Source organism: Chiloscyllium plagiosum, unplaced genomic scaffold (assembly GCF_037043375.1).
Source record: "Chiloscyllium plagiosum isolate Xiang-an unplaced genomic scaffold, Cpla_swu_hap1 HiC_scaffold_26, whole genome shotgun sequence".
Lineage (NCBI taxonomy): Eukaryota > Metazoa > Chordata > Chondrichthyes > Orectolobiformes > Hemiscylliidae > Chiloscyllium > Chiloscyllium plagiosum.
In genome coordinates, this window is record NW_028270164.1 from 22,498,263 (window position 1) to 22,523,962 (window position 25,700).

At 39.8% G+C, this 25,700-nt stretch overlaps 2 protein-coding genes across 4 annotated transcripts in view; one reads left to right on the top strand and one right to left on the bottom strand.

Moving 5' to 3' along the window:
• Positions 1 to 14,877, top strand: part of LOC122563178 (complement decay-accelerating factor-like) — a 45,741-nt gene extending 30,864 nt beyond the window's left edge. Inside the window, exons 5-8 of one of the 2 annotated variants that reach the window (XM_043716693.2) lie at positions 495 to 629; positions 8,537 to 8,683; positions 10,600 to 10,666; positions 13,284 to 14,877. In XM_043716693.2, coding sequence (XP_043572628.2) covers positions 495 to 629; positions 8,537 to 8,683; positions 10,600 to 10,666; positions 13,284 to 13,305 — 371 coding nt within the window. In that variant the 3' untranslated portion in view covers positions 13,306 to 14,877. Of the gene's footprint in view, positions 1 to 494; positions 630 to 7,003; positions 8,511 to 8,536; positions 8,684 to 10,599; positions 10,667 to 13,283 lie in introns of those variants that run through there. The other variant, XM_087973568.1, reaches the window with a different exon arrangement.
• A 5,705-nt stretch (positions 14,878 to 20,582) lies between these two features.
• LOC122563181 (C4b-binding protein-like) overlaps positions 20,583 to 25,700 on the bottom strand; it is a 76,559-nt gene continuing 71,441 nt past the window's right edge. For both annotated transcript variants that reach the window (XM_087973567.1, XM_087973566.1), the window contains one exon: positions 20,583 to 22,069. In XM_087973567.1, coding sequence (XP_087829693.1) covers positions 21,858 to 22,069 — 212 coding nt within the window. In that variant the 3' untranslated portion in view covers positions 20,583 to 21,857. The remainder of the gene's footprint in view (positions 22,070 to 25,700) is intronic.

The window sequence follows — 25,700 nt, forward strand, 5'->3', positions numbered from 1 at the left end:
GTAAGCCAAATACAAAACTGATTTTTTTTCACAATATTTTAATTTCCAAATAATGGACAGCAACTTGTTCTTGTTCACACAAATAACCGGGTCCTAAAGGGAACTACAATACTGAATATTCAAAGAAAGGAAGGAAATTTGTTTCTTGTTTGTTTTCTGTGGAGTTCAAATGAACTGGAATGTTTCCATAAAGACACTGTGGCTAGGATTATTTCCCTTTGCTTAGTATCACCATGACAGTCTCCCACCCTTCGCCTTACCCCCACAGGAACCACACACAGTATGCTGCTTTGAAGCAGATGAGTTGTAGATCCAGTTTTGTTTGGGCTTTGCAACAACAGCTTCACATTGTGGCACTCATGAAAAATGAAGAAACTGGCATGGATTAAAATTCTTTCTCTAAAAGTTTGATCTCAATTTGTAGAATATTATGATTTTTGTTACTTATTAAATGAAAAACCTGATGAGAGCAATTGTGTGTCTTTGTGCTTCAGCTCTTCCTAATAATGAAGACCAGATTTCCATTCCTTCTACCGTCACAAGTACAATCAACGCAATAAATGAAAAAACAGCTCAGATTCATTCCCCTACTACAGAGACAAATCGTTCATTTACATCATTACCTAGCTGTGAGTATTTATTGCATCTTTTGAATTTTATGGGCAGCATATGCCTGTACTATTTTCTGGTTCTGGAAATGTATTGCTTACCTACATTGGCTTCCAGTCCACCAACCATTCAGATTTCCTTTGTTCAAATCCCTGTACAGTTCAGACAACTTTGTTTTGTTAACCTCATTCAGTCTTGGAACCCTCTGAGAATTCTGTGTTCCTCCTATTCTGGCATTTCATACATCCCTGATTTCTTGCATTTGTTGCTATCCCATCTGATGGTAATACTAACCAACCCTGAACCCAGACTGAAATCTAACTTCATAGATAATAATTTTTATTTTTACAATTTGGCCACTGAATGTATTCATGTGAGGCTGCTGATAAACTTTTAATAGAAGAACATCTAAGTAAAAACATAAAATAATGGTGGATTCAAGATGGCAGCGACCCAGTAGGTGTGCCCTGCTGAGCTCTGCACCTGAACCCAGATAAAGTGGGGCACTTACCCTTCCCTTTATTACCGAATGTGATAGTAATAATTATTTTTTGACTCCTAGAATTGTCCAGTGTCAGTTTAAAATTATTAGGAAAATGACCAAATGGAAGGGAACACAAGGATCGTAACAAGCAGGGACCGCCCCCGCCCCCTCATCAATGGACACACCCGTGGCCACAGCATCGGTCTCCGCAATCACCCCAGGGGACTTACCTGTGGAGGAGTCTCTAATCTCGTAGTTTGTGAAACTCTGAGAGAAGTTTGATTTATTGATGGAGGAGACCTAGGCCAGGCTTGAACCGATCTCGGCCATGCTGCAGAAGCATGACCAGGAGATCCAGTGTCTCAGGCAATGTGTTGGGGTGGTGGAGCAACGGGCCGTGACTTCCGAAACTGCGGCGGAATCCTCTGCAGGTCAGGTCCAGGCCTTGGAATGGCAGGTATGGGCCTTGGATGAGCAGGTCGAAAATCAAGGTCGTCAGAAGAACATCCGTCTGGTGGGGTTTCCTGAATGGGAGGATGAAGGCCAGCTCATCAGCTTCTTGGAGCAATGGCTCCCGCGGTTTCTGTGGCTGGAAGTCGAGGTAGGCCGGGTACACGTCAAGCAGGCCCACCGGATCAGACCAGCACCCCCGCCTGGTCCTAGTGCAACTCCAGCACTATAGAGATAAACAAATGATGCTGGAAGCCTCCAGAGAACTGGGGAAGGATTCACAGGCTCTGATATACAAAGGATCACAAATTATGCTCTTCCAAGACTCTTCTTCAGTCGTGATTCATAAGAGGAAAGACTTCGATGAGGTAAAAAGGCAAGCGACTTGAATATCCAGTATTCTGTAAGCTATCTGGCAATATTATGTTTCAATCACGGAGGGTACATGTTCAATTTTGACTCATCAGAAAAGGCAATGGACTTTTTGGATGCTTTAAAATAGATAGAGTGGCTTGAATGATATGGACAATTATGTTTATTTTGCTTTTTCCCTGTAATCTGCCTGGTGCTTACCTGGTTGTCATGGGGGGGGCGTCTTATTTTTGACGTATGTCATGGTCATAATTTGTTTTTTCTTTTTCTTTCTCTTCTCCCTTCTCTCTCCCTTCCCATCATCCTTTATTGCCCTTTTTTTGGCTTATCATTTCCTTTTGTTCTTTTTTGGTGTGGGGTGGGTGGGGGCAGGGGTTGGAGGAAGTGGGAAGTGGATATATATTTTTGTTCTACCAGGAGTGCCTAGGATTACAGTATGGAGGGGATGGGTTGAGTGCCCACTTTTAACTTTCTTGTTATAAGATGTGTTTTTTTATCTTACATTGTGTTGTCTGGGGCAGGGGCATGGCTTCAGCTAGAAGGAGTCATGGAGGGGTTAATGGGCGGTATCAGTGCCTCCTTCCCCACACCCCCGTGGGCAAGGGGGAGAATCTCCTTTCATTTGTGTTATATGTTGGTATGTTGTAGAAGTAGCTGTTAGAAGTTTTGATTTGGTAGTTTTGGAAGTTATATTTTTAAATTTATATGAACTGTTTATTGTTTTCACTCGGTGCCATTATGAGTGGGATTCTTCCTCCCGGGGTGGGAGTTACGGATTGTCTCAGACGATTATGGCTCGCCATTCATTTAAATGGTGCACCTGGAATGTTAAGGGGAGTCATTCAACAATTAACAGAAAAAAGATACTGTCAAGCCTTAGAAAAGAGAGGGTCAATGTAGCCTTGCTACAAGAAACACATTTAACTGATAAGGAGCATGGTTGTAACAGGGAGGGTTCGGCTGGGTGTATTTCTCATCCTTTCATTCAAAAAGTAGAGGATTTGCTATTCTCATCTGGAAGAATCTCCCATTTCAAATGCTAGGTCAAATTAAGAATGAATATGGGTGATTTATAATTCTTAAAGCTTTAATACATGGAGAGGAATATGGGATATTGAATGTATACTTCTCCCCGGGACACCCTTAAATTTTTAAAATACGCTCTCCAGGTTGATGGCCCTTAGGTGCGTCACACAACTACAGGAGACTTTAATCGTATTATTGACCCTGAAGTGGACAGGCTTAGGGGTCTTGCAGGTATGTCCCTGTAATCCAGGCAGTTAGTGGACCTGAACAGGGAACTGGGGTTGGTGAACGTGTGGAGATAGCTTCACCCCGAAGGTAGGGGATTTCACCTTTTTTTTTCTAATCCACATAAGTGCTATACCAGAACTGACATGTTTTTTGTCCCATTGACCTTTTTGAATTTGGTGCTATCTTGCAGAGTAGGGAACATAGCCGTTTCCGATCATGTGGCAGTGTATATGGAGGTCAAGGCCGGTGGTAGCGGGATGGGCTCCCTGCACTGGCAGGTGGACCCTTTCCTCCTGAAAGAGAGCAAGTTTCTAGAGTATTTTCCATGGGAATTTAAAATTTTTTGGGACATTAATTTGGGTCCGGCCAATAATGTGTTCTGGAAGACTGCCAAGGGTTTGATTATTTCTTACTCTGCGACCCGGAAACAGCAGCGGGGAGATCAGCAACATTTGCTCAAAAGTCACCTGAAGGCAGCTGAGCTAGCATACTTTGACAGACCGTCTGTAACCAAATTGCAGCAGATTACAGCCCTTAGGGCTACTTTGAATGCTGCACTCACCCAATCAGCAAAGAGTGAAATCTTTTTTGTGAAGCATAGGTTATTTGAATATGGTGATAAACCATGTAGATATCTAACATACTTGGCCGGAAAGAAGAATATCCCCCAATCTATCACATCCATCAGAGAGAGTGCTGGTACTCTCACTTGCAATGCCAAAGGATTATTGCGCATTTAGGAAGTTTTACTCTTAAGCTGTACCGGTCATAGAGCCATAGAGACATACAGCATGGAACAGACCCATCGATCCAACCCGTCCATGCCGACCAGATATCCCAACCCAATCTAGTCCCACCTGCCAGCACCCGGCCCATATCCCTCCAAACCCTTCCTATTCATATACCCATCCAAATGCCTCTTAAAAGTTGCAGTTGTACCAGCCTCCACCACTTCCTCTGGCAGCTCATTCCATACACGTACCACCCTCTGCGTGAAAGAGTTGCCCCTTAGGTCTCTTTTATATCTTTCCCCTCTCACCCTAAACCTATGCCCTCTAGTTCTGGACTCCCCGACCCCAGGGAAAAGACTTTGTCTATTTATCCTATCCATGCCCATCATAATTTTGTAAACATCTATAAAGTCACCCCTCAGCCTCCGATGCTCCAGGAAAAAAAACCCAGCTTGTTCAGCCTCTCCCTTTCGCTCAAAAAATCCAACCCTGGCAACATCCTTGTAAATCTTTTCTGAACTCTTTCAAGTTTTGATAGGAAGGAGACCAGAATTGCATGCAATATTCCAACATTGGCCTAACCAATGTCCTGTACAGCTGCAACATCACCTCCCAAATCCTATACTCAGTACTCTGACCAATAAAGGAAAGCATACCAAATGCCTTCTTCACTATCCTATCTACCTACGACTCCACTTGCAGCTATGAACCTGCACTCCAAGGTCTCTTTGTTCAGCAACACTCCCTAGGACCTTACCATTAATTCATGCTAAGATTTGCTTTCCCAAAATGCAGTACCTCACATTTATCTGAATTAAACTCCATCTGCCACTTCTCAGCCCATTGGCCCATCTAGTCCAGATCCTGTTGTAATCTGAGGTAACCCTCTTCGCTGTCCACTGCACCTCCAATTTTGGTGTCATCTTCAAACTTACTAACTGTACCTCTTATGCTCACATCCAAATCACTTATGTAAATGACAAAAAGGAGAGGACCCAGCACCGATCCTTGTGGCACTCCACTGGTCACAGGCCTCCAGTCTGAAAAACAACCCTCCATCACCACCCTCTGTCTTCTACCTTTGAGCCAGTTCTGTATCCAAATGGCTAGGTCTCCCTGTATTCCATGTGATCGAACCTTGCTAATCAGTCTCCCATGAGCAACCTTGTCGAATGCCTTACTGAAGTCCATATAGATCATATCTACCGCTCCGCCCTCATCAATCCTCTTTGGTACTTCTTCAAAAAACTCAATCAAGTTTGTGAGACATAATTTCCCACGCATGAAGCCATGTTGACTATCGCTGATCAGTCCTTGCCTTTCCAAATACATGTACATCCTGTCCCTCATGATTCCCTCCAACAACTTACCCACCGAGGTCAGGCTCACCGGTCTCACTGGTCTATAGTTCCCTGGCTTGTCCTTACCGTCCTTCTTAAACAGTTAATTTTATGAAGTTGGAAGCCATGCCTGTGGGGAGGCCTTACTATTATATCTGATTTTGGGGATGGAACCCGTTTCCCTTTCATGTGGTCACAGGGAGGTTTCCTGTATTTAGACATTTTTATCACCCTGGTCTTTGATCAATTAATTAGAGCTAATTTTGTGCAGTTGTTAGAGAAGATAAGGCAGAACCTTTGGCGCTGGGAGGATCTTCCAACATCCTGGTTCGGTGGAATAACTCTGATTAAAATGAATGTTCTTCCTCGCTTATAATATCACATGGGAATGTACCCTTTGAGGCTACCAAGGTAAGCACTACAGAGGTTTTACAGTTGGCTCAGATCTTTTATGGTGTCATAGGCAGCCTCTTATTAAGCTGGATAAATTGCAGCTCCTGCAGGAGAAGGGAGGTTTGGATTTCTCGGACAGTAAGAAATACCAATTGAGTTCCTCATTATCCTATATGGCTGACTGGGCCTGCCAGAACTCGTGATCAATCTGGTTGGACATTAAGGCCTCCCAGGCAAAATGCTCTCTCATCAATTTGTTGTTTAATGACAAGATGAGAACCGTTATGGACCATTGTAGAAACTTGATTGTCCTTAACACAGTTAAAGCATGGAGAATGATGTGGCATGGTGAGGGCAACTGACAAAAAACTTCCCCTTTCACTCCCATAGTAGGAATGTTGCGATTCCAGCCGGGGTCGATGAACTTTGGACTCTGGCTTTAAGTTCTGGAAGCCGAGAGGAGTATCCTGTTTGGGAGATTTATTTGATGGGGAGGTCATGATGTCTTTCGAACAGCTGAGTCAGAAATTTGAGCTACTTAGGAGAGACCTCTTTCGTTATTTTCAGGTTGAGGATTTTATACAAAAAAAAGACTACATTGATGGTTAGTCCCTATAAGTAGGAAATAGAAAGGAGAGTGCTCTGGTCTACGGCTGCTCTCTCGGTCAGCATCCTCTATCACTTGTTAGGAAGTAAGGTTTCGAAGGAGATTGAGATCTGGACTCAAGAATTGGGGGTGGAAATCTCATCAGAAGTGTGGCAGGATATTTCAGAGAACATAAGGAAGATTTTGATTTGTAACAGGACCCAGGCTCTGCAACTGAAAGTACTCTACAGGGCTCATTTGGCACCAGAACAGCTTGCGAAATTTAAGACAGGACTGTCCTCAATGTGCCCCAAATGTAAAATGGATGTTGGCACTCTTACTCGTTGCTTATGGTCTGTTCAAAACGGCATGCTTTTTTTTTTAAAAGAAAGTCAGACCTTTCCAGAACTGAAAAAATGAAATCAACCTATCTCTGCTTTCAAACTCAAATAATCAAAAATAACAATAATATACTCTGGTTCTTCATAACATCAATATGCAAAGTAATATTCAATTCTCGTCCTTGTTTATGAGTTGGATTTGACAATCATTGGGCCTGAAGAGGGAAATATCTTTCTTTCTCTGAAATAGTTTTAGTTCTTTATGAAAGTATTATCATGACTGTCAATTGTAATATCACCTATCATATCAAAAAGGCTCATTTAACTTCTTTAAAAATTGACACAATTCACAAGATCATTCCCAAACGTCACATGACTGGTCTAGTTCATTCAACAATGAGAGTTTTTTTTTATATCAATTATAATTCATTGTTAACCCACAGACAACACTATGAATTCAATGCTCTTCTGGCAACTTCTTCTGGACACTGCAAACACCCACTTGGAATTGCAGCATCAATTAGCTTTGCTTCATTAGACAATGGAAGTTAACATAACAGCCATCTCAAGGGTGATCAGTATAAGATACTGCAAGACACCATTTTATAACAGAAATCTCCTGGAAGATCTCCTATGAATTCTCAACTTAAAACAGAAAACATTTATAAATCACATACAATTCTATATTAAGAATCCAAGCAATCTGCAAGTACCATAGTCACAGAATTAGTGACGAACAAGAAACTTCCTCTCTCTCCTAAATCTCTGTCTGTTTTACCAACTGAGACCACCTGTAAAACCAGCCTCCAGCTATGTAAGTACAAACGCTGCATTGGTTGAATTCTGTTTAAAAGTCAAGCTTACAATACCCTTCATTTTTGGGAAGAAATGGTGATTTCATCGCAATGTCATTGAGATAGAATTCCAGAGGTCCAGGCTAATGGCTTAGGACCTGGGTTCAAATCTAGCCATGGCAGCTGGTGAAATTTAAATTAAACTCATAAAGTCCAGAAATGAAATAAAGCACCTCAGATGATGACCATGAGACTATCATTGACTGCTATTATTTTTAAAAAAACTAATCATTTATGTCCTTAAGTGAAAGAAAGCTTTCATTCTTATCTGGTTTGTCCAGATCCACAACAATGTGGTTCACTCTTAACAGCCTTCTGAAATGGCCTAGCAAACCACTCAGTTCAAGTGCAATTAGCAATGGGCAACAAATGTTGAGTGACACATACATGCCATGAGAATGTTAAGAAAATAAAACAAGGAAGTTATCTTTTATCTATATCTACTTATAATCTTTGCATATGTATTTTATTTGACAACCTTATCCTGTTTTTACTTAGTAACATTTAGTAATAATCATGTAATATATTGACCTTTGAGCTTCCTTTAAAACTAAAGATGTCCTGCTGATCATTTTTGAATTGGAACTCTCAAACAAACTAAAAGGAAGCTAAATGCATGATGTTAACTGATGACCATGCTGAAATGCCTGATGGTCGTGACAATATTATTTGATAATTTTATTGGAATTATCCTAGTCATCATCTTCACTTGTTCATTATTGCTTAAAAGCCGGTCTGTTTAAACAAATCAGTATTATGTTATTTACTGACTATTTATTATTTAGTTAATTTAATAACTAGTTCAGATTTATAGACCTGTTTTTGATTTGCTCCTTTGTAGAGAAGAACTCACCATTCTTATCTGGCCTGTCTTACTGGCCACCCCAGGCCTTTGCTGCATGGGTGATGGTTAGCCTTGTCTCAGATGTAAGATAACATGGAGTAATGTGCAATAAATACAGTTCCTCAAAAGCAAATAGAAGAGTAAGATACAAAACCATTTCCGGTTATTGTGAAGCTGAGTGTAACAATGAGTCAACATCTTTTGGAGGATTGAGGAGGGCAGACAAAGCAAAAGAATAAATTATTTTTCGTAACTTTTTTTGGACTGTTCCACTTCAGATACTACTACATATGAACAAAATCAAAGCAATCATTCTATGAACACAAGTGTGAACGCAATAATAATCGAAACAACGTCTCCAAGCAAACCACAAATTCCTTCAGACAACTTTGAAAAGAGACTAATACTTCCAGCAGCTCTTACCTGTGAGTTTCTACTTCATGCAGAATGAACTGGAGCAAAGAAAATATGATAAATTTATGAGTTTTTTTTCAGTAATTATCTCTTTAAGTACAAATTATTTATATTCTACTTCTTTTGGTGCTCTACTGTCAGATTGTCCATTGCTGGCACCACATTTTAGGAAGTGTGTTTTAGTCTTGCAGAGATAATTTATTAGAATGGTGACAAGAATGCAAACTTCAGTCACGTAGAGTGATTAGATTAGATTGCCTACATTATGGAAACAGGCCCTTCAGCCCAACAAGTCCAAACTGACCCTCTGAAAAGTGACCCACCCAGACCCATTCCCCATGTTTACCCCTGACTAATGTACCTCACACTCAGGCAATTTAGCATGGCCAATTCACCTGGCATGTACATCTTTGGACTGTGTGAGGAAACCGGAGCACCTGGAGGAAACACACACACAGACACAGGGAGAATGTGCAAACTCCACAAAGACAGTTGCCCGAGGCTGGAATTGAACGTTGGGTCCCTGATGCTGTGAGGCAGCCACCATGCTGCCCCTACATTGATTGGAGAAGCTGTGTGTGAAAAGGCTGCCCCTTAGGTGCCTTTTAGATCTTATCCCTCTCACCTTCAATGTAGGCTCTCTAGTTTTGGACTGTGTTACCCTGGGAAAAATACCTTGGCTATTCACCCTATCCATGCCCCTCATGATTTTATAAACCTCTATAATGTCATCCCTCAGCCTCCGATGCTCAAGGGAAAATAGACTCCGCGTATTCAGCCTCTCTCTATTGCTCAAACCCTCAAATCCTAGAAACATCTTTGTAAATCTTTTCTGAAACCTTTCAAGTTTTGCAACAATATTCCTATAGTAGGGAGATCAGAATTCAATGCAGTATTCAAAAAGTGGCCAAACCAATGTCCTGTCGAGCTGCGAGATGACCTCCCAACTCCTATACTCAGTGCACTGACTAATAAAGACAAGCATACCAAATACCACCTTCACTATCCTGCCGACTTGCGACGTACTTTCAAGGAACTATGAACCTGCACTCCAAGGTCTCTTTGTTCAGCAACACTCTCCAGGATCTTACCATTAAGTGTATAAGTCCTGCTCTGATTTGCCTTTCCAAAATGCAGCACCACATATTTATCAAAAGTAAACTCCATCTGCCATTCCTTAGCCCACCAGCCCGTCTGATTAAGATCCCATTGTACTCTAAGGTAACCTTCTTGGCTGTCCATGACACCACCATATCATCTGCAAACTTACTAATTGTTCCTCCTATGTTCACATCAGATAGTTTATATAAATGAAAAAAAGCAGTGGACTCGGCACATAACTAATCGTGGGCCTCCAGTCTGAAAAGCAACCCTCCATCACACCACTCTGTCATGACTTATGTGAATCTCACTATGGCATAATTTCACTGTTGACATTACGTTAAGCTTTGCACTTCAATTTCTCCATAAGCTTATCTTCTCTCTATTTCTTGCCCTATCTGTGGTGGCTGCTTTCTCTGTCCTTTAGAACTCCCTCCAATTCCCTAGATTGCTAGCCTGCCCAAAACCTCCATTTCAATATACCTATGATTCTCAACTGTGGTGTTCAGCTTACCCTTTCACTGTGTTCTCACTAATGTGAACAATTCTAAGATGCATTCCTGTCTTTCAAGACTGTTAAATAAAAATTTTGCTTTAAAAAGTATTTTACTTTTTAAGAGACTTTCAGGGACTGGAAATATATCTTCTTTTCATTATGAAACTAAGATTAAAATACTGATTTTAACCTAACTCACTTACTAGGCATGGGCATATTCTGTTCACAGTCTTGTTGTTACAATTCACTGATTTCAATAGGATGTAGAGACAGGTTCAATATAGCCTGTAGGTTTGTGCAGAATACACCAAGTCTCTTTTCCTTTGTTAGTTTCAGGATTGGGTATCATTTTTGCTGCAGCAATAATCTGGTTTATTAGTGAAAAAAGGAAGTCTGGGTGAGTATTGAACTTATTTATTCTAACCTTGTATTGGTTTTGCAATTCCGATGTAAGCTCAAATATCTCCATAAATTGGGGTGGAATAGCCAGCAACAGAAATTGATGAATAATTGAATATCCCAGAACTGCTGCATACGTAGAAAGTATTATGGTACCGACTAGTTGTCCTTGGGTCTTGGTCAATATTTAGCCTCCAGTCAAATATTCTTGAAAAAATGATTATCAGGACATCATTGTTATGGGAGTTTGTTGTCTGCAAATTAAATGCCATGTTTCCTACCACAGAAAAGTGACTATTCTTCAAAACAACTTTAATGGGAAGAAAATGCTTTGGATAGCATGAAATTATGATTGGTACAATAAATGCCTATGCTTTGATCCCAATTGAAACCTGACAATAGATCCTTTTTTTTCTGGCTTTAATGAGATCTCACAGAATAGTCTCTGACTGAAATGCAAACAGGCAATTTTGCAGTTTTTGTTTGAACAAAAAAAGTTTATTCACCAAAACAACAAGATATAACAGGAAAATCTTGATATCTACTAATATCACAAATTCAAAGAATTTTAAACATATAGTAAAAATATAATCTCATTAATCCCAAAGTGCTCCTTTACAAATTCCAACATCAAAAGTTTAGTCTCAACTATCGATTTAAATCTTTGCCCCATATTCCTGACCTTATTACTTGCTCAACTCTTTCCTTTTACATACTAAATTGAGAAAAAACAATATGATGCTTTTTTTTTCAGTGATGTACATTTTTTACGCATTATATTAATTTGCATTGCAAGACCAGTCAGTCTTACATCAGTCGTAGACAATATATTAGAGATGATTCGGAGGCACAGGGTTTATGATTACTTGAAAAAACATAGTTTGATTAGAGATAGTCAGCATGGCTTTGTGAAGGGTAGGTAATGCCTCACAAACCTTATTGAATTCTTTGAGAATATGACAAAACACATTGCTGAAGGTACAGCAGTGGATGTGGTGTATATGGATTTAGCAAGGCATTTAAAAAGGTTCCCCATGGTAAGCACATTCAGAAAGTAAAGAGGCATCGGATACAGGGAAATCTCGCTGTCTGGATACAGAATTCGCTGGCCCATAGAAGACAGAGGGTGGTGGTAGATGGGAAGTATTCAGCCTGGAGCTCGGTGACCAGTGATCTCCTGCAGGGATCGGTTCTGGGACATCTACTCTTTGTGATTTTCATAAATGACTTTGATAAAGAAGTGTAAAAGTGGGTTTGCCAATGACACGAAGGATGGTGTGGGTAGTGTGGAAGGCTGTTGGGGATTGCAGCAGGACATTGACAGGATTCAGAACTGGGCTAATGAGTGGCAGATGGAGCTCAACCTGGAAAAGTATGAAGTCATTCACTTTGGAAGGTCAAATTTGAATGTAGAATACAGGGTTAAAGGCAGAATTCTTGACAATGTAGAGGAACAAAGGGTTCTTGGGGTTCATGTCCGTAGATCCCTCAGAGTTGCCACCCAAGTTGATAGGGTTATTAAGAAGGCTTATGGTGTCTTGGCTCTCATTAGCAGCGGGATTGAGGTTAAGAGCCGCAAGGTTATACTGCATCTCTATAGACCACACCTGGTTAGACCACACTTGGAGTATTCTGTTCAGTTCTGGTCAACTTATTTTAGGAAATATGTGTAAGTTTTAGAGAGGGTACAAAGGAGATTTACCAGGATGCTGCCTGGACTGAAGGGCATGATTTATGAAGAAAGGTTGAGGGAGCTAGGGCTTTTCTCATTGGAACGAAGAAGGATGAGAGGTAACTTGGTAGAGGTGTACAAGAGTTTGACAGGTATAGATAGAGTGGATAGCTAGAGACCTTTTCCCATGGCAAAAATGACTATCACAAGGGGGCATATTTTTAAACTAAGTGGAGGAAGATTGAGGGGAGATGTCAGAAGTAGGTTCTTTACACAGAGAGTGGTGGGTGCATGGAATGCACTGCCAGCGATGGTAGTAGAGTCAGATACATTAGGCACATTTAGGATAGGCACATGGAAGATAGTGCAATGAAAGGTATGTCTGTTAGTCTGATCTTAGAACAGGCTAAAGGACTGGCACAACTTTGAGGGCTGAAAGGCCTGTACTGTGCTGTACTATTCTATGTTCTATGAAAGTTGACAGCAGAGGCAAATGTTCCACAGTTTAGGTAATCAGACATACAGAGAAGCCATCTGTGTATAGTTCTTGTCCAGCTCTTTGACAGACACTATCAACTGAAAGTTAAATAATTTGGAAGCTTCATTGGCTCAGTATTTTTGAGAATTAACATACGTGTGTACAGTGGAATCTTTCTGTACTGGTTCCATAATGGTCTTGATGCCATACCACTGGTATTTTGTACATATGCACTTGCTAAAGTGTCTTTGCTTGCCTGTGTAAGTGGTCTATAGCTAACCTATACAGGAGTGTTAGCTGCACACTCGGATACAATACTGTGTGGCATCAATATTGTACTGGTTCCTTTTATACTGTTTTTGCTGTGCCTTTTATTGTATTAAATCTTTGTAGATTTTTAAAAACATTTACTAGTTAATCATATATTGCCTTTCTGTGGTTTAACATTTCTTCCTTTCTACCTAGGTCCTATAAAACAGGGAGCTAATTCCTAGAACATGACAAGGATATGGAATTAACAACAGTTAAACTCATGAATGTTGTGGACCAGTGCAGAATCCCTCAAAATATATTAAGAAGATAGCCTAGACCCTAATATTTTCTTACTTTAAAGGCAAGTGCCAGAAATTGTATTCTAGATGCAATTCAATTGGTCAAACTACCAATGGAAAGCATATTTTATTCATACACCACAGTTAAAATACAGCAAAAATAAGATGAATTTGGAATAACTTAACTCTATTGGAAAAAGTTATAGAATAATCAATTATTTTAGTACTAAAAAGTAACAGATCTAATAAAGTAACATCTCATAAACACACCTTTGGCAAAAGTAAAGTCAATAAAACAGATGGTCTCACATGCAATTCTAGCAGCCCAAGAGGAAAGGCATCAAGAGGAAACTCAAAGTGTAGCAGGGAGAGATGTACTGCAGCTTCTAAACACTGCAGAGAGCCCAGCAACAACTCCTGTCACTGAAACAAATATAGAAATTAAAATTTTGGTTCTTTTGAGAGCTTCACCCCACCATTCAGGCTTGTTCTATTATTGCAACTTAAAAAAAAAACCCCAAGGCCTCACAAACTGTTTACTCTAGTGGCACTGTGTAGATTGCTCAGCACCTCTGCCTCTCTTGGAAAAACACCAGAACCTAACCAGAACATATGACTCTTAAAGTCACAGAATCATCATATTAGAAATTGGAACTGTAGTCATTTTACATTAATTTTGGCTATGACATTGTGGAGGATTGGGTACAGTCCAGCTCTTTTGGTTCAATGGATCAAGTTTGTAGAGTGCTCCAAGATAACAGAAAGGAATCAGAATGCTGTGTGATATTACTGCTACTTCTAGAACTTTGGACCATGTATAAAAAACATAAAATGTTTACAATTTCTTGAATATGATTTTTTTAATGGGAATGATTATAAGAAACTTACACTGTTAACTCTGATAAACTATGATGAAAACACCTGCCCCCTTTTGCAATTTAGCAAAATTGTGTTGTATTGACACCAAGAATGGGCCTGCCTATAGATAAAGGGACTGAGATGACTTCCCCCAAAGTTTGTGATATAAGGCACAGCCTTATTTTGCCTGGAGTGTTTTTTATTGTGACAAACTGTTTGAGCATTTACAAAAATCAGGGAAGGATCACTGGCAATCTGGATTTGTAAGTGATTCTCTCTTTAAAGAAAAATGTATCAAAGTATGGAACAAGTTCAGGACTTTGAAGATATTAAAACTTATATAAAAAATGTGTAAACCTTTGAAAATACTTGAGCAAAGAAATTTGGTAAAAATGTTCTGTATTGCTTTACAATGCACATTAGGGACAATTATAATCAAATTATCTGTCATACTGATGTTTATTATCATACAAATCTGGATGTTGCCTGCCCTGCTGGTCTTTTTTCAGCATTTTCACATCATTAAAGCTTTTGTGCATGGAGAGAGAAAACAGTGATTCAAACACACTGGGCTCCTCTTAGATTAGCACATCAAATATAACACCAGTCTTAATGCCAGTAGGTGACAGACAGGATCCAGAAAATGAAGAAAAACACCATAGAGAGACACGTTATTTTAACGTGCAGGTACTTCAATGAGTGAATGAATTTTTTTTTACACTTGTTTTATGTAAATATGGAACAAAGATGGCAATGTGCAATGTTTCTGTAATTTGGAAATATGAGTTTGTTTCACTGATCATTTACATTGTCGTGATTGTTAAGATGTGTATTCAGAGGTACTAGTCCCTGTGAATGAAATAAACTACCGTAAAAATAATTTTTTTGGAGTAGAATGCACCATTATTGTCCGGTTTCCCAGTTTTAATAAAAAGAGGGAGAGTTTGGAAGAATAGTCTTATCGGTTTCAATGCTAACTCGGTTTTTCTCTCCACAGATACAGCCAGACCTGCTGAGTTTCTCTAGAACTTCTTATTTTTATAATAAATAGCTAATTAATTTAAGAACAATAGAGTAATATGTCAATTATATCATTAAATGTATATGTAGACAGTTGATTCTTTCTAATGCTATGGTTACACTTCAATGTAAAAATAAACTTTTAAATCGTAATCATTTTGCTGTTGTAAAAAAGTACTTTTAATTATTAGAACCGATGATGCATCCACTGTTGTCTTTTAATTGACCCAGACCAGAAATATTGCAGCCAACTTCCTGTTTTCTTTGTTGAGATCATGGAAAAGGAAACAATCAATTTGTAGTTCTAGTGTGAGGGAAACCAGCAAATTTATCCTTAGTTGGCCTATCAAACAGTGGACAATAAATAAATTAAATTGGACAATGACAGTAGCATGAAACAGGCCTATCTTCAGTTGATTTTTCACTGCGCAGTTTAGATTTTCCATTGACCTGGAATATATTGCCAAAGTTTTTAAAATTTACAACCAAGTGTAAGCCACTGTGAGACTAGAAAATGAGTCTCTCAAATGAGGCTGAACCATCATTCTGTGGACTTTAATAGAAAGATGATTGGATATGCATAAAAAGTCTGCTGCTGGCTCAGGACCAGTTTGTTTCTCAGAGCTGGTGTTGATCAATTCATCTTCATGACTATCCATAGTGCAGACCAAACAAATAGAACGAGTGAGTTCCATTCCAGAAAGGAGGTTAGGAAACCAGCTATCTTTTTCAATCTGTGTGGAACCACAAATTCCATAATTAATGAAACCAGTTTGACAATTTGCCAAGATAGGATTAAAACAGAGCATTAATATAACCCTATTCGTACATCCTTGTTTCATTATTTCTTAACTCCAACTATTTGGAAATATGCTGGAAATCCCAGTCCATTCTGTGTACTCAGAGGCTATTTTGGAAATATTCTAATGGCCAACAGAGTGGATGTTTGCTATTTCATGAGAAAAAAAAAGTACAATTCCATAGAAACACAGTGAAGGGGCAGACTAGCTGCTGGCTGTAGGATAGAGGCTGGAACATTCCGCTCCTGTGATGTAGTGGGTCATGTGATGTGAAGGGTAGTTAGACACGTTGGCATGGGGATGATGCCCACCTGCTTTATTCTATCTCAGACATACTGTTCTTGGTGAGAAGGCCCAAGATCAGCCCTCCCAACCAGACCCATAAATGGTCATTGAATGAGTTCATCCCATTACTACCGAGTTAACTGTATTCTCAAAAGATGAAGAAAGTGGAATCATCTAATTAAATAAACCAGTCTGCCTGTCAGGTTTAAGTGTCTCTCTCTCTCTGCCCCAATCTGGGATAATTAGGGACACATGGGAGTTTGGTTGGTGTTTGTCCGCTGAAAGCAACATCCCAGATCTTGCGTTCAACTTTCCTAGCCCTTCCCTCCCTGAAACCCTCGCCTCATGATCTACCAATCCATAATTCCCGAAAGGACACTTCCCTTGCTTGCAGTTGCCATACTTCTGGGCAGTTGTACAGAATTGCTGATGTTCATTGTGTCTGCCAGTCTCTGATTGATGTCAACTTCAGATGTTGTGGGACATCACTGCCTCAGATGTGACTCATTGAAAATGCTTGTTGAATGACCGCTTGATGTCTGATAGGTGCTGATCCACTGGGTTTTCTCATTCCCAGAACTGGCGGTTATCCTGCTTATAATGATACCCAGCCCTAAGCTTTTAAAAAAAATGGAAAGGCACTAATATTGTTATGGCCTATTCTCTCTCTGTCTCCCAAAATTTCTTTGAGGAGAAAGTGAGGACTGCAGATGCTGGAGATCAGAGCTGAAAATGTATTGCTGGAAAAGCGCAAAATTTCTTGTCAATTTTGTGACACTTTGAGAATCAATAGGCTAAAGTTTTAACTCTCAACTCAAAGGGAACCTGAATTAAGAAGGCCAATGTGGAAAGATATGTATGGCACCAAATTTTAATTTCCATGACAATTCCCACTGCTTGCCATTTCCACAGGGTCAGGAATCAAATGAGAGGTTGGGAATCTTTTGACAGGTATGTTAAAAATCTGTAACCATTACTCTCTTGTATCGTGTTCCTATTCTCAAATCCCCTATGCTCCCTCCATACCCTCACCATGTCAACTCTGAATCCTCTAGATGTCTGGTCACCAGTTCAAACTGCTTCGTTCAATACTGTTGGAAGATGCCACATAATAAACGCTTGGTTCAGCTCCAAGAATAACAAAAGAAGTACTTGATTCAATAGGCAATGTTTTCACAGATGTAGACAGGATGCAAAACCTATAGACATTTTCATTAACTTAAAATAAGTTATACTTTCTCTGATGTGATTTCTCATGTCTGACTGTCAATCTTGTGAAAATAAAGAGATCTGAAGTAAATTAAAGCTTCTGTGTTTCTACCATGGGCTGGACTATCGAAGACATCATTGTGGTCTAAAAATGGAATGTGGTCCCTGATGCTGAGATTCCTGCCAGATTCCAATTTTGATCAGTGCGGTTTAAGGATGTAAGCTGGTGTGAATGATAAGCCCACATTGCGCAGTCCTGAACTGCTCAGCTTCATTGTGGAGATAGGCATTTCCTAGTCTCCTGCAATTCTCTTAGAGTTGGGTCACCTTTTTAATTGTGAATTGTGAACCATTCTCTGAAGCTAACTTCAAACATTCTCAATCATGTAGCCTCTGCGTCTAGCTCTGTCCCTCCAACAACCGCCCCCCCCCCGCCCCAGCCCCTTGTATCCTCCATTCCAGGTTATGACAAGTATATGCCTATTATCCACAATATACTCAATACAGAACCCGTGAACCCTGAATTATCAAAACATTATATGAAAATGTTTTTTTCTTGAAAGGTCATTCATTAATAACCCCTTTTTAAAAATGTCTTTGTGCTATAGCCCTTAAAAATTCAATCATCCTGACCCTTGAAAATATCAATAGCAGAAATTACAAACATTATAGAGTCATAGAGATGTACAGCACAGAAACAGACCCTTTTGACCAACCCGTCCATGCCAACTAGATATCCCAACCCAATCTAGTCCCATTTGCCGGCACTTGGCCCATATCCCTCTAAACCCTTCCTATTCATATACCCATCCAGATGCCTTTTAAATGTTGTAATTGTGCCAGCCTCCACCACTTCCTCTGGCAGCTCATTCCATACACGTACCACCCTCTGTGTGAAAAAGTTGCCCCTTAGGTCCCTTTTATATCTTTCCCCTCTCAGCCTATAACTATGCTCTCTAGTTCCTGGACTCGACCACTCCAGGGAAAAGACTTTGTCTATTTATCCTATCCATGCCCATCATAATTTTGTCCATGCCCCTCATGATTTTATAAACCTCTATCATCCCTCCGCCTCTGACTCTCCAGAGAAAATAGCCCCACCAAGCCTCTTCAGCCTCCCCCATTACTCAAATCCTCCAACCCTGGTAACATCCTTGTAAATCTTTTCTGAACCCTTTCATGTTTCACAACATTCTCCGAGAGGAAGAAAGCTCTTTGTCTTATGTAAATAAACATTGTGCAGTTGATGAGGATAGATCACAGAGTATTAGCTGTTAATCAAGTCATATTTTCTCTATGGATGTCTGGGTTCTCTAATACACATAACCTGCACCTTATGTGCAATTTACCATGACCAATCCACTTAACCTGCTCACCTTTGGATTTGGGGAGAAGCTTGTGTAAGGTATGATGCTGAAATTGTTGGGTATTACATTTGCCACTTATTTACCCTCACTCGTAGGCTGTCCAAATCCTTCTGCAGCTTCCCACATCCTCAACACTACTTGTCCTTTCCCCATCTTTGTGTCATTTGAAAAATTAGTAGCAAAGCCCTAAGTCCCTTATCTCCAGTGTCTGAAGTTAGATTCCTGACCCTTTCCCTCTCCTCTTACTGTTGTGGAAACTCTAATAACTTCTCTTGAACCTTCCTCACCTTTAACTTTTTCCATAATTTTCTATGCAATTCAACTCAACATTCCCCACCCCATATATAATTTAGTTTAAATGGTGCTGCTTTCAAATTTCGTCCCGATCTGCTTGAGACAGTATCTGTTAGCTATAATCAAACTGGCCCGAAAAACTCTTCAAACTTAGACCTTTTGGATTCTGTGTCTTTTACAAGCTCTCTGAAAAGGAGCCAAGGACAACATAACCTTATCAAAGGAGCAGTATCATCACAGTACAGAATTTGCACGTTCTCCGTGTCTGCTGAATTTCTTCTCACAGTTTGAAGATGTACAGGTTAGGTGGATTGGCCATGGTAGATTGCATATACAGTGCAGGTTAGGTGGATTGGCTATGGTAAATGTGCGGTTATGGGGATAGTGTTGGGGGTCTGCGTCTGGATGGAATGCTCTTCAGAGGATTGGTGCGGCCTCATTAGGCTGTGGTCTCTTTCTGAACAGTCAAGATTCTATGACTGCTTCCTGAAACAGTGTCCAGCTAACTCTCCCCCACCCTGATGTGTCTCCGTGATCAAAGCTCAAATTCCAGCTAATGAACTCTGGCTCAGAGTTCTTCAGGCAACCAATACTGACTACTTACATGGTCACTATGAACCATGATATAATCCACCAGGTCCCACATTAAGCAGTTACAACACATCATCTGGTCCTGCATCTCCATTTTAAATACTTAGTACTTAATTTGTTTTAAAGGTTTCCAACTTTTTTTTTTGCTTGTAATTTGTAAATATTTCTCCCATTTACATTCAATCTGAATGTGAGCTATAATAGATAGTCAGATTACTAATGAACAGGTTTTCCTGTGATGTCACTTTGTTTTGTGCTGGCCCCCTATGCTTGGGCTTCAAATTTTCTTGTTAAATAAAACCTTTCAAACTAAGAGCCAAAAAAGCACCTCTTCCCCTCGCACTGAATTCCCATGCTGTATCCAAAGCCCAAATTATATTCTCACTCGGGCTGTGTCTCACTCCTGATATGGTGTCTCCTTCCTGACCATACGAAGTTTCCTAATCACGCACTTTCAACAGGCCTTCTGTTAAAGCGAGGTGAATTAACTCACACTAGTTAAACTTCATGAGAGGGTGGTGATTTATGATCATGAAGTCTGAAAGTGGTCTAACATGTTTCCCAAATCAAAGGGGAAGATGACAAAGTAGTTTCACGTCTGGTTTAAATAAACACTCATAGTTACTCTAGTCATTCTAGTAAGTAATTATGATTAGAATGTGTTTATACTGTCTAAAAACATAACCTGTATTTAACATTCTACCCCATTGTGTCTGAACTCCATATTTGTGTCATTTATGTGTGATTTCTCAATCTCTTCAAAGATAGACTGAACACTTGGCAAAATAGTGCCAGGCATGAATTCTTATTTTAATTTGTAGTGTGCGAACATACAAAGCACTATGCTACTATCAGATAGCATTGTTTTTGCATCGTAGCAAAAAATAATTGAACTACACTTTCATATATCAATGTAATGTCTTGCTTGGCTTAAGCAAATTGCATTTTTAATGATTGCCTGCCTGTTATATTGCTTGGAACTTTAGGTGGACCTCACTGCCTTCGAAAGATTTTGTTTTGAAATTTTGACTTAGTGGCTTTCTTTATCCAAGTTTCTGAAACCTGTTCTCCTTCCTGAAAGAAATAAAGCTCAGGAACACTCTTGGTATGAGGTAATAGTCAATTACCAAGACAGGATAATGAATTGTCCATAACTTACATTTGTACAGAAAACAACTTGTACTCATCAACCATCTTATGTCTGATGGGTACTATAAACCTTTTCTTTCCAGTGAAGATTGTTGGGAGGCAATGAAAACTCTGAGTTACTTGTCCATAAGACTAAAAAGACATAAGATATAGGAGCAGATTTAGGCCATTTAGCTCTGCATTCGATCATGTGTCATATGTTTCTGCTTTTCCTGCTTTCTGCCTGTAACTCTTGATCCTCTTATCAATTAAGAAAATGTCAAAATCAATATTAGAGTTCACAGAATCAGCAATGTCTTATGCAGAAGGAGGCCATTCAGCTCACTGTGCCTGCACCAAGTAGCAGGATCTCATCATTCATTATTCTGAAAAACAGGATCTCCACCAATAGTTGGCCAGTGGGAACATTTTCTACATATGATATTCCTCTGGATCCTACATATATAGACTTTCCCAACCTTGGATTCTTCCTATCCACCTTCCAACACAAGACTTTCACAAGACAGCTGACAAAGTAAAGTTATCACATTTGTTGCATAAAAGGATAACCTCTGGGTTGTATCATTTTCCACTATTTCTCAATTAACCTGCAGAATTGAAATGAAGGCCAACCATTAAAATTTACCCGTGTTATATCTCTCCATTGAAAACTGGTCAGAAAAGAGGTATCTCATCAGAAATTTACATAAAATTTAAATTCAGATCCAGGTGGGATTTTCTTTTCCTTATTCACTTCTTTTTTCACAACCGAATATTTAAAACTGATGAATTTCCTCACTGCGTCCTCAACTTATCTACAAGACAATTTAAAAATAAAATTGAGGTTTACTGTAACTGAAATTACTTGAACAGAGTCATTTTGGCATTTGTAAATAACATTGACACTTTCAAATTTTGTAATATGAAAGATAAGATTTAACAAATTTGAGAAGTATTCAAATGGTTAAGAAGTTGTTCAATCTTTTGCAAAATCCTTCCAAATTTTTGACGATTTGCTGCTTCATGTTTTAAAAGTTCCTCTTCTGTGTGGATGTTCCTCTCTTTCTCCTCAAGCATTTGTTTTCCCAATCCAACAATGTCCTTTAGCTTGTTTTGTATTAGTTTGGAGTCTCTCCCTGAGTTAGAATCTGTGTTGAGAATTAGAAATGATTATTTTCAGTTTGAACATACCATTATTTCAACGGTGCATAACAAATCATTTGTGTACAATAGAGAGAGGAAAGTGATGAGGGATTGATCATAGACCAGTTATCTGAGCAGGGATGCACCAGCAACAGCAATAGATATCCAAAATCTCCCAAGAGCGAAACTCTGATCAGATGGGTAAATCTGCCAATAACAGTGACATGACAGATATGTATAAGACTAATAAACAGCCATCAGCCAGGAAAGGGGTATAGGAAGGATGTGGTTGGACTGGAGTGGGTGTTGAAGGGATTCACTGGGATGTTGTAGGCTGAAGTAATTCAGCTATGAAGAGAAATTAGGTAGGCTGAAGTTGGTTTCCTTACAGCACAGAAAGCTGAGTGGGACCTGATTGAGGTGTACAAAGTTCTGAGGAGTATAGATGGGTCGATAGGAGAAACATTTCCTTTAGTGCAAAGATCAGGGCACAATGTTAAGGTCAGGAACAGGAGGTTTAGAGAAGATTTGAAGTAATCCTCATTCACTTGAAGGTGGTGGGTGTCAGGAACTCACTGCCTGAAAAAGTGATAGAGACAGGAACCCTCAAGATATTTAAGGACCATTTAGATGAGCACTTGAAACAGTACACCAATGCAAAGCTACAAGCTACAATAGGATTACACTGGATAGATGGTTGATGACTGGTGCAAATATGATGGGCCAAAGGGCCTTTCTCCATGCTGTATGACGTATTCTAGGCATAAAAAGACTGTCTGCTCTCTGCATCTAACATTCCAGAAGTATCAACAGATATTTGAGTGCTGACAACAAAATTCTGCTAATGGCACGGTGGCACAGTGGTTAGCACTGCTGCCTCACAGCGCCAGAGACCCGGGTTCAATTCCCGACTCAGGCGACTGACTGTGTGGAGTTTGCACATTCTCCCCGTGTCTGCGTGGGTTTCCTCCGGGTGCTCCGGTTTCCTCCCACAGTCCAAAGATGTGCAGGTCAGGTGAATTGGCCATGCTAAATTGCCCGTAGTGTTAGGTTAAAGGGGTAAATGTAGGGGTATGGGTGGGTTGCGCGTCGGTGTGAACTTGTTGGGCCGAAGGGCCTGTTTCCACACTGTAAATAATCTAATCTAATCTAAATAAAAACTGCACAATTAAAATGAAACATGCAACAATCAAAGTCCCAGCACTTAAATATTAGGTTACTGTCTACAATAATGAACACAAATATATCAATAACAAGGCATCTTGCTGGAAGTTGGTTTGATCCTGAAGGATTTTGTTTTATCTTCATCAAATACCACTGTCATTCCACTAGGAGCAGGCATGAAGAGAACATTTTTCTTTTCGCTTCCTCTGCATCCTGACATTTGACTAATAGCATAGGGTGAGCATAGCAGATATACTGCTCCTGTTAAAGAGAAACCAATGCAGTCGTGCATCTCCCTAAGTCCCTGGATTTGAAATGGGAGAACTACCGTATTATACTTGGAATCATAAAGTCATAGAGGTCTACAGCACAGAAACATACCCTTCAGGTCTGCGTGCCAGTCAAAAACAATCACCTAACTATGAAAAGGGAGAATAGATTACAAATGCAATTTAGAAAAATGGAGTGTAAAAGCTTCTGTAGATACCTAAAAATAAAATGCTTGGCCAAGAATGTGTGTCCATTAAAAACAGTCAGGAGAATTTATAATGGGGAATAGATAAATGCCAGAGAACCTAAAAAACCAGGGTGGCACAGTGGCTCAGTGGTTAGCACTGCTGCCTCACAGCACCAGGGCCCTATTCCAGCCTTGGGTGACTGTGTGGAGTTTGCACATTCTCCCTGTGTCTGCATGGGTTTACTCTGGTTTCCTCCCACAGTCCAAAGATGTACAGGTTAGGTGAATTGGCCATGCTAAATTGTCCATACTGCTAGGTGCATTAGTCAGAGGGAAATGGGTCTGGGTGGGTTACTCTTCGGAGGGTCGGTGTGGACTGGTTGGGCCAAAGGGCCTGTTTCCACCCTGTAGGGAATCTAATCTAATTTAAATGATTACTTTTGCTATTTTCACTAATGAAGATACAAAAGATCTGCCAGAAGTTAGATCCAAGCAATGATGATTAATAAGGATGTAAAGGTAATCAGGATTAGTAAGAAGCTTTTTGGAGAAATTAATGGGGCTGAAGGTTAATAAATCCCCAGGACTTGATCAACTACAGCCCAGAGTGTTGACAGAGGTGGTCATTGAGATTTAAGATGTGTTATGGACCAGACCAAACCCCCTCAGAACACTTCAAGAAAGTTGCCAAGACCCTAACTGGACTTGTTGTTTTATGCAGGTGTAAGGCGGATATTCCGGGAGTGATGCAGCTGGCCCAACTACAAAACAGAATTTATGTGAAAGATTGCTGAATGAAACACAAACAAAGTAGAACAGAATACAGAATAACAACCTATCCAAAAACTTAACAGATTATCCCAACTTAATGATGCTGATCCAAATATTTGCAACAATCCCTATAAAAACCCGTTGGCAAAAAAGGAAAAATCAAACACACGGTCCTACTGGAGAGAGAGAGAGAGATGATAGAGGGATTCAGCTTGGAACATCTTCCATGGAGCTGTTTCTTGGACCAGCAGCCTCCAAATTGACTGACTTGCAGCTCTGAACCCAAGCCAAACCAGCAAAAGCTGAGCTGGAGAACTTGCCACTCTCCTTTCATTGTACAAGTGTTTATTTTGAAACTTAAAAGCTTCCTCAAGTAGATCAACCCCAGATAATTCCGAGGCTGTGTCTTCACGACCTCCTGAAAAATACCAAGGACAACCTAACCTTGTTAAAGGAGAAGCGTCATCACAGATGCATTGGTAATAATCTGCAAAATTCCACAGATTCTGAAATGATTCCTTCAGATTGGAAGCTTGTAAATATCACTCATCTAATTAGGAAAAGAGTAAAGGACAAAACAGAGAAGGACAGGCTCATCATCCTTAGATAAGTAGTAAGGAATGTGGCTAGAACTTTTCACAAAGGGCATGATGAATAGACATTTGGATAAAAAAATTATCTGACTGGGCATAGCCAGCAGGATTTGTGAAGTGAAAATCATCTTTGTGAAATTGTTGGTGTTTTTTGAAGATGTTAACAGAATTGTTAAAAGGGAGCCAATTAAGGAGTATCAGGAGATTGTGAATATTTGTCATTTTCTATTGCAGAGGACTGCGGAAGCTCAGTCTTTGAGTTCATTTAAAATAGAGGCTGATATATATTTGATTAACAATGGTGTAAATGGTTATCAGTTTTGAAATAATAAATCAGACATGATCGTATTAATTTACATTGGTTTTAAATTGAAACATCATGCTTTCCTCATTCTGACAGAATACGTTCTCAACAATGCTTTGCATTTATGGTTAAGAGATTGAAAAGCACATAACATAGATTTCAATATTTCTGGAGTTTATTGGTGAATTTTTACAATCATCAGAACAGCAGTTAGCTACTTAAGCATCTCAATTTCTCCTGCCCCATGGAAGGCTCCACAATCTCAGGAGCCACTGCTACACAAATGCCCTCATAAACCAGCCTACCATTTCCATCTCTGGGCCTAAGTGACCGTGGCAGCCCTAACC